The 10238-nt window shown below is 31.7% G+C and overlaps 1 protein-coding gene across 1 annotated transcript; it reads right to left on the bottom strand.

Annotated features, from left to right (window-relative positions):
• Window positions 1-4789: 4789 nt before the first annotated feature.
• LOC131854305 (uncharacterized) lies at window positions 4790-7321 on the bottom strand. Its single transcript, XM_059205403.1, has 2 exons — window positions 7228-7321; window positions 4790-5728 (listed from the first exon to the last, which is right to left on the bottom strand). Exon 2 carries the CDS (start codon window positions 5726-5728, stop codon window positions 4826-4828), a length of 903 nt encoding a protein of 300 aa, XP_059061386.1. The 5' UTR covers window positions 7228-7321; the 3' UTR covers window positions 4790-4825.
• Window positions 7322-10238: the final 2917 nt, after the last annotated feature.

Below are 10238 nucleotides of genomic sequence, written 5' to 3'. Positions count from 1 at the left end.
CAGATCTTCTTTCCCACAAGCTTCACAATTAGGGAACTCAGTTTTGTCATTAAATAAATAACCCTGGACAATGATCACAGCGCCATCTAGGCCCATGGTAAGCAGAGCTTGTGTTATGGGTACTAGACTATTTATATAAATACTTAGATATTTTGTTTTGAAAATACACATATAATACACAGCATACACCCAAACCGATATAAAGAATCATACTCATGAATACAAATATTTGCACGGTGCAAGGAATCGGACCTGCGACCATCGGAAGTAAAGCGGTGTGCTAATCCGCTAGACCACCGAGGCTGTCAAATAAGCAAATTTATTTAATGGAATGTGTCCGGAAAGTTGTTAATTCGCAGTAACAATGGACTGTCTATTGATCTTTGTGAGTGTGAACCAGGGTATACGAGGAGGCTGACATTGTATTGTTTTATACCATATGTCCTATGACGTGGATCTTTCGTCAACATTTATTTCCAGTTTTTGTAGCACTTTATACTTACAGCATTTTATACTGATGGTTTGTTGATGAATTACTTACTTATTAACGGCCTCAGCAGTCGAGTTTAGCACACCACCTGGTGTCTCCTATCTTCTATCCGATTATTCGATTCCTCGCTCGGTGCAAACCCTTGTATTCATGAGTGGGAAAACTGTGATTGCTGTAAATACTTTAAATGACGTAGTGGAGGAACTTAAAACAGTCATGCTCGCTATAAAGTTCAAACTTGTGGCGGCGTGGTGGGCCGGATGGCTGGCTCATCCGTCATACTCGTGAACGGGTGCTGCTGTTGGGGACTGGTCTGTTCGGGTTACGAACACTGATTAGACCTTTGCTTTTGCAATAGCATATGCTGATGGTCACTCAATTCATTCAAGTTTGAATTTAAAAATGAATCTGTATTATTGTAAACATGTACAACATTTATTTGAAAAGAATGCGAGCTGAGTTTCATATCAGTACTTCTCATCTCGAAATCATTCCGAACTGACGGTAGATTTGACATATCAAAACTGTCTGTAATAGTCCTACATGAATAAAGGTATTTTGAATTGAGTATGATTAAAAAATCAAAGTAGATCGCACAAAAAATTATTTCATTTAATTTAATTGACAATTTAATAAACACATTTAGGTCGTTGTGAAAGGATGATCTCCTTTCCGTTCCCTCGAATGTAGCCGAAATCAACTTTCCATGATACAATTAAGTTAATACTGTACCTTTCTGTCTGTCTGTCCTGACCCACAATCGACATATATATACATAAGACAATTTCTTTTATTCTGTAAAACCAGCTTTTTCTACGGGTTTATCTGCACGGCACAATATATTTGATATGAAGTTCCAGTTAATTTTCTTGCCAGTTCTTCTCAGAATGTTATAACCAATGACCGAAACATTGTTTTGCCTTATAAATTAAAATCGATTTCAAAAAATAGGGGTTGGTGATAGAAGGATGAAAATTTAGGTCAAATTTATTTTTAATTATAAAAAAATAAAATATATAAATTTTGACAAAAAATTAAAAATGTTAAGGGTCGACAACCCTTATCACTTAGGGCTATGAAAAATAGCAGCCATATATTCTCAGACCTTCTCTATCTATCTATCTGCATATAAAATTTCAGAAAAATCGGTAAATCTGTTTCGGAGGACTATGGTAACTAACATTGTGACGCGAGAATTTTATATATAACTAGCTGTCCCGGCAAACGTTGTATTGCCTTAAAATAAAAAAAAAAATAGGGGTGGATTACCCCTACCATTTAGGGGGATGAAAAATAGATGTTGGCCGATTCTCAGACCTACTCAATACGCTCACAAAATTTCATGAGAATCGGTCAAGCCGTTTCGGAGGAGTATGGGAACGAAAACTGTGACGAGAATTTTATATATAAGATATAATTTTTAAAATTAGTCTGGAAGGATGAAGTATGAAAGATTATGCGGACAAACTCGCGGGCTACAACTGTATAAATTTTATGTAGATGGGTGGTCAGGCGGTTTTTTGCAGAACAAAATGTATGCCCATAATTATGGGTTATTTCACATAATCAATACTCTTGATGTACAGACATGATTTTATTATTCTGAACACTGCGTGAACGGATATAGTCCCAATTAGCACTTTACGGAGTTTTATTGTTTTACCGTTGTACTATCGTTTTTAAATGACCACCCACACGTCAGGCCTTATTAGTATCAACAAGACGACGGACGATAATCTACAAATAGTTTAAAAAAAAACTCTGTTTTAGATGATAAAAACATATGTTGCCATAGGTATGATAAAGTTTGGTATTTTAGCAATAATTTGTAATGTTTTTTTCCAACTCAAGTATTACCTGTACCTATTTGAGATGGTGAAAGATAATTTTATATACATATTTTTGTTTTAGAGGGTAAAAGAAATGAGTGTTATCATGATGAACTCTAGTATATTAACCAAAATTTGTAATGTTTTTGTCCAAACCAAAATACCTATTAGAAACGGTGAAGGATATAGCAAATTTTCTGTAGGAGTTGTCTATCATATTTAAATTCATTACTACCTGTATCTATCTGAGATGGCGAAAGACAACTTTCCATATACATATTTTAGTATTAGGGCAAGTTATGCGGAGGAACGAGGACCATGTCTTATGGAAAGTGTGTAATATGAATGTGGATGGATGTAAAGGGAGGGGACGCCCTAAGAAAAGATGGATTGGATTGTGTGAAAGATGATATGAATAAAAAGAAAAGTATGTTCAGATATGACGATCGATAGAGAGCAGTGGAAGAGAATGAACAAATAATGGGATAAAGGCAAGGCAATGATGATGATGATATTTTAGTATTAGGGAATAAAAGAGATAAGTGTCACATGATGAAGATTGGTATTTTAACCAAAATTTGTAATGTTTTGTCCATTTCAAAATACCTACTTCACCACTACCTGAAGCATATAGCATACTTTTCTGTATGAGTTCTCCATTATATAACCATGGTCTAAATATAATAATAGAGTAAAACCATGGTAAGGGTAATAATATTAGAATTGGGTAATTCTTTATACTTTGTTTTGCAGATGGGCGCAAATACTGTTTTTGATAAACCAATTCTTACCAAAGCTCTTGCTATTTCCCAGTATTCGGGTTACAATAAATATTTCATAGGAAAATAGAAATTTTCCATTACATAGTATAAAACAAAGTCTCTGTCTCTTTCTGTCCGTCCCTATGTATGCTTAAATTTTTAAAACTACGCAACTGATTTTGTAGCGGTTTTTTTTAATAGACAGAGTAATTCAAGAGGAAGGTTTATATATATAATATATCTACACCTGTACGAAACCGGGGTGGATAGTTAGTTCTATGATACACGAACAACAACGAAGTAAACCCTTGTTGACAACTAGATAACATTACATGCATGTTCACGACAATAAAAATCTCATACTTAACGATTTATACATACATCGGAAAGTAATGAGTAGTAGGTACTATAAAATGGAGGCACACAATACCTGGACGGTAACCTAATCTCAGACAAAGAATACTAAAAAACTGTCCAAATTATCTCTAAACTTAGAAAACTAAATTATAATAATAATAGTAATTTCTTATATAGAATACATAAAAAACACAAAGACCAATATTGTTTATATAGGTCTGTAAGCGCTTATTTAAAGTCCATCTCCATCCAGCATTGCGTAGTTTAAATAGGGTTACTATTGGTACTAAAGAACTGATAGAAATATTTGAATACGATTTTGAAAATAACCAATATCATACTGATAAATTATATATTTTTGTATCGTGCGAAGACTAAATCTGCGACCAACTGAAGTAAGATGTGCTTAACCATTGTACCACCGAGGCCATCAGCAATGTTTTATATCAACAAGGATAATGTTATTAAGACTGTGTCATGTATATTCGAGCGTAGGACTACCAGGCCAGTAACGGTACTGTGATATAAAACCAAAAATGGTTATTCTCGCATTGGTCATTAATATACATAATGAGAACAGTAGTGCCCATAAACTGCTTTTTAACCGCTGCTTTTATATCGGATATAATTAATATATTATTTATTTATTTATTTATTAAAACTTTAATGCACAAATACATAAATAAAGGTACACATGGCGGACTTAACACCTTGAGGCATTTTCTCCCAGTCAACCATTGGGCAAACAGAGATTCATGTTGGGGGTGCATTAAGAAATTGAAATTCAAATCTAAAAAAAATAAAATAATAAGAAGATCACTTTGATATGATTAAATATAAATACATATGCGAATATACTTATAAAATATAATACATAATATGAATAAATAATTATACATATATAAATATAACTACATACACGTACGTACCTACATAATATATTGGTGGTTGATTCATTATTTTATCTGTATTATGTATTTGAACTCATATTGCCTCACTTTAAGTCTATGTTAGTAATATTATTAAAAACTATTACAGCCGCGATATTGGAGAATTATGCTGTGCTATACATATTTGTAAGTAATTGTCATTAATTTCTAGAAATGAATTATGAGTATTGTTACTCGCTGCTAATGTAAGCTTTCTATAAGTGATGAAAGTTATTTGAGTCTATCCATAAAACCAAAAATTATAAAGATGGAAATTCATAAAACTATCCATTGCAGTGTGGAAGATCTTTATTCTGATTAAGATCAATTTTATCTGCAGTACACATAAAATGCGATTTTACATCTAAATTATCCTTACCATAAAGTTTAACATAAACTTTATATGTCTATTTATTTTAATCTAATTATAAACGAAGATACTCATTCTTACTCTATAAACTAAACAGATAATAAAATTTGTAAAACGTCAACTTTACGAGATTCACGATTCTTTTGTGGGTTCCATGTTCCTGTCTCGCACATCATCATGTCATCTTCGACTTTACCAACGATTTTGACTTCGTGTCGTATTGTATTTGCTTCCTTTCTTTTACTTATATTACGATTAGCACGGTCTACATTTATCTCTTGGTTGATATGAAATACGTTTTTCGATGGTTCATTAACCGTGTCATTGTTATCTCTACTTCCTAATTTTATTTCTCCATCTTGGTGTGATATAGTTCCTCTAATATTGATTATAACGGTCGGTTTCACGACTGTTTGGGACTCTCTATTTCCAATTTGACTTTGACCAGACATGTTGTTGCTCAACGGAAAATTTTCAGATGATTGATTCTCATCGTTGATTGGTTCGATTTCGTCTTCTATTTCTTCATTCTGTTTATTTTTATTGGCTACTTTATTTTTATTATTGGGTCGAAAAGGACGATTCGTTTTTTTAGTTTTCTGAGTAGTTTTGGCCTCAGTTGTAGTTTCTATATACAATACAAACTCTTCTTTAGGCTTATCGCTCTTCTCAACTGTATCATTATTCAGACTTTTTGGGTATCTATAGTTAATTGTCGGCATTTCTATACGATCATTACGTCTTGGCACAAAACCTCTATCGATTGCGATTTCAGGAGATTCGTCTTCGTAACCGAATCTATGATAGTTTTGAGATAGATTATTTTCTTCATTTTGATTCACTTCTTCAGGTAGCTGAGAGTGAATTCGTAAAGATTCAATGACGTCATGAAATAAGGATCTCTTTTCGTGTTGAGATGAAACTTCTCGGTCTTTTGCCGGATGACCACTGCATAATATTATCATGTATGTAACACAAATGAAGCACTGCATCTGCAACACGAAAATGAATCTAATGAGCATACATAGAGTGAGTAAAATTCAATGGCATTACAATAGTGTTTGGTGAAAGTACACAGTGATTACTTTGCGAACAGAATAAGGAAATTGATAGTTTCGGTTCAATTTTATAGAGCGCGGTCCAAAATTGACGCCTACTTGTTCCAATGACCTAGACATGTTTACACTATGGTTTCCATTATGTAACTTAAATAGGACGTACTATTATTAGAACTTTTTATGTTTAGATATTTATAGATAAAGATTATGTTTCAAAATTATTGATTTCATCTTGTAATGTTTTTATATTTGAGCCTAAATAAATTAGTGCTGGTTGGTAGCTTGTATTCACCCGTTTCGACTTGTAAAACAAGGATTGGTTAAAAGAGCAATACACAAGTTTCTTGCTTATTCTTCTTGTGATGAGTCAGTTTTCCAAATAAGCGATAGACTTAAAAAAATTGTTGACTATTCAAAAGTGCTTAAATTAAGTTTATTGGAATAAATGATTTGTTGATTGAATACATTCTATTGATACTTTATGCCAAAGAAAAAATCGAATGTGTGGTCCAAAAATGTCTTTGTCATCACAAACATAAGCGTACTTAAACAACTTTCAAAAGTAAATAACTGTATAAATACTTAAATATATTGTTTTAAATACACACTTATTATATATAGAGATCAATACAAAAACTCATACCAATTAAAGAAAATGTATTGTGCAAACAACAGAACCCGCGACCATAGGAAAATAATTAAAATAAATAACATTTCTGAAATAAAACTAAGTTATCCTTTTAACATTAACTATAAGCGACTGTAAGTGCTGTCAAAAGAAGAAACAGACAGACAGATAGACAAAAATAAGAGTAAATGTTTTGATGTAAGTAATACTTATGCTTTCGCATGTATTTTGTGAAAAACTATAATGTAATTTGATATAACAAACGGATACTTAATTTTTTTTATATGTATGCATGAAATATTTTTTTATGTAGACATATATTAGAGTGTTAAAATATAGTTATTTATTTGGTAGTAGTTATTGTTAACATTTCACTACTTCACAGTCTGCATAATATATATATTCATTTGTTTTTAATAGTGTTTAATTTTGTATTGATTAATATTTTTAGGTTCGCATAGTACATGATAATATTATTATTAATTATTTGTAACACTTCATGAGAATAATATCTAAAAACTAATTTATTGAAAATTACTGCACAGTATAAAAAAAAGTCACTGTCGCTGTCTGTCCGTTCCTACGTATGCTTAAATCTTTAAAATTACGCAACGGATTTTGAAGTGGTTTTTTTTAATAGATAGAGTGATTGAAGACGGAAGTTTATATGTATAATACATGTACACCCGTGCGAAATCGGGGCGAGTAGATAGTAAATGTAATAAATTTATAACATACCTTCTTTGATGTTTGATAATACCTGAAACCTAAATTATGGAAAATAAATAAATATACTGGAACTTACCTTGTTTGCTAATAAAACACCAGTTTGTACCAACGAATGGATCTAAGGTAAAGTCACAACTGCCTGCGCCTGAGCGGAGTGCGCTCCGATCGGGAAGCACTAGCGAAGGGTTGATTGAACTCCACTGAACTAAGTCAGGTGTCTTGAAACTCTTCATCTAATCGAATTATTATAATTAATTATTAAATATTTATTCTCGAATTATTATAATTGATAATTATAATTAAATATTTATTCGTTACGAATATAAATACAAGTTATCTGAACTAAGTCAGGTGTCTTGAAACTCTTCATTTAATCGAATTTATATAATTAATTATTTAATATTAATTCTCGAATTATTATAATTAAAAATTAAATATTCATTCCTCACAAATACAAATAATCTTTGTTTATTTATGCAGTATCATCTTTATATAGTATAAAATGAATCGCTTCCGCTGTCTGTACGCTTAGATCTTTTAAACTACGTAATGGATTTTAATGTAGTTTTTAGCAACAGATAAAGTGATTCAAGTGGAAAGTTTATATGTATAATATATGTAAACCATAGCAAAGCCGGGGCGGGTAGCTAGTAAAATATAAAGCACAAGAATACAGAGTGTGGTTAATTTTATACAATTTTTAAGAGATTAGCAGTATTCACAAACGACGGCCTCGGTGGTCTAGCGGTTTAGCATACCGCTTTACTTCCAATGACTGCCGGTTCGATTTCTCGTACGGTACAAATATATTCATGATTCATGATTGTTTGTATCGGTCTGGTGCTTTCTATGTACAAATTTTTTATTAATTAATAAGTCGATGGTAGAAGAATGAACATTTTAGGCTAGTGTTGAATTATAAAAAATGTATTTATAAATTTTGCTCACAAAACTTACGCTAAATAATAAAATAATATACACATAAAGCCGCGTGAATGGTAAAAATAATATAATGCGCTGAAGAAAATAATGGCATTAGTGGAGGATCAGACAGAATGAGAATGAAGTCAGGTCAATTAGCTTATCATGGCGAATTTGCTGTGAATAAATCACGATGGTTTCTAGGAGGCTGTGTGGAGGTAGATCTAACGTGATACTTTATTAGTAATGGGCAATTATGAGAATAGAATAATTTATTGCTGCTAATCAATTTACATTTAAAGGATTGTTTAATCGTCTTTTGTAAATTTAGTTTACATAGTTGTCACTAGATGGCGCTGTTCAATTTCTACAACGCGATATGTTTTCGTTTATAGCTACTTGTCATAGCAGTTTAGACATTAAAACCCTTTGATGTCCCGACCACACTTTTACACACACACACGACACCATCCTCGCCGGCGAAGACGACGACCTCAAACACAATATCGGGCATTCAACTACTATATTACGACGGCATGATGGTGGTGCCCTCAGACTAAAGTCGTATCCGTCAGGCAGGAGATGACCTTCAGCCACTCCATAAGTCCTTCCGCGGGTTTGGAGTGCCATCTGCACTCGCCCCCTAACGTCCGGTAAAGCTGTAAAGGCCAGATGCGGCCAATAGTATTAGAGTAGTCCGAACAAAAAAGAATAAAAAAAAAGTACATATTGTTTTTCTTATTGTGGTAATTAAGATCCCTTTATATACTTTATTTTTGTCGAAAAATAAAGTGTTTTATTTTTCCTGACTTTGAAGTGTACTTGTATAGCAACGGCGAGTGTACATGGATACTTAATTAAAGGTGGCAAAAGTACCCTGTTCAGCATATAGTAATAGGATGCTTTTCTACCAATTTTGAAGATTATGTAGAAAAATTAAAAATATATAAAAAAATTAGGGTAGTACAACATAACTAAACTATAGCACACATAAATAATTTTATTTATTTTAAAATTATAGAATTGCTAATAAAATTCCTCTTGGATTATAATCCAAGTAATTCTTGAGTGGGGTTGACGACATCTGCTAGAATTAAATAGACTTGTCCGTCTCAGCTAGGGAACTGCAAGATTCCCGACATCCGGAAACAAGCCATATATAGTATTAGCTAGTATCAAGCCACTTTGAACTCTATGTAGGGGTACACACGGTTCATACAGTGAACCACAGGTTGTGCAGAGAAACTGTAGGCGGTGCAAATGTAATGATTAGAAAAATAATACTATATTCATATTATATAATAAAGTAAGTACATATATATACAAATACATACAATATATTTATATTTTTATTTTAACTATAATTATAGTTTCATTATAGTGATTTGACATGAGTGACATGTACTTACTTTTAGTAAATATATATTATTTATGATATAGATATTATGTTTCTTATTCATTACATTTGCATCGCCTACAGTTTCTCTGCACAACCTGTGGTTGACTGGTAGAAAATGCCGTAAGGCGTTAAGTCCGCTATATGTACATTTACCTTGGTATTTTGTGCATTGAAGTTATATAAATAAAATAAATAAATGAAAATAACAATAATAATAAAAGTTTAGAACTTATTTTAATTTAATCTAAATAATCTTTAATATAATAATTAAATATTTTTTCTGTACTCAACTCTACTCTATTCTATATTCCAGTTTCATTATTAAAGTATTCCTTAATATAAAAGCGTATTGTTCCCCTAACATAAGCTAAATATATGTAATTTATTATAATGAAAAACAAAATTAGTGTCGCATAAAAAACGGCAATAAAATTAGTACTTATTATAAGGTAAGATAAACAAATAATATTAAACACAAACAATGTTAATCAGTTCTCAATAAAAGACTTTAACAATACACAAAAGAGAATATGTGTGCGTAAAATAGCAGTGTGTAATGTTTTATTTAATTGATGTAATGTAATTTTTATGCATAATTAAAAAATAATAGCATTGTGTACTCCATCTCTATATAAACTATACGTGTGAGATATGTTATATTCCTTTGCCGACGCAATTTTCTTAAATAGGTGTACAAGTGTTTGCTTTGCTTCACTTTTTAATGTATATATTAGATTCTATATCTAGAAGAACATGAATTCTCGGGG

The sequence above is a fragment of the Achroia grisella genome, unplaced genomic scaffold, assembly GCF_030625045.1.
Source record: "Achroia grisella isolate CSIRO2021 unplaced genomic scaffold, CSIRO_AGI_Agris_v1 utg976, whole genome shotgun sequence".
NCBI classification, from domain to species: Eukaryota; Metazoa; Arthropoda; class Insecta; order Lepidoptera; family Pyralidae; genus Achroia; species Achroia grisella.
The sequence above is the reverse complement of the archived record's forward strand: the minus strand, read 5'-3'. Positions and strand labels throughout refer to the sequence as shown.

Bases quoted from the DNA above. Each gene is read 5' to 3' on its own strand.
- LOC131854305 (XM_059205403.1), bottom strand. From the start codon at position 5,728: ATGCAGTGCTTCATTTGTGTTACATACATGATAATATTATGCAGTGGT.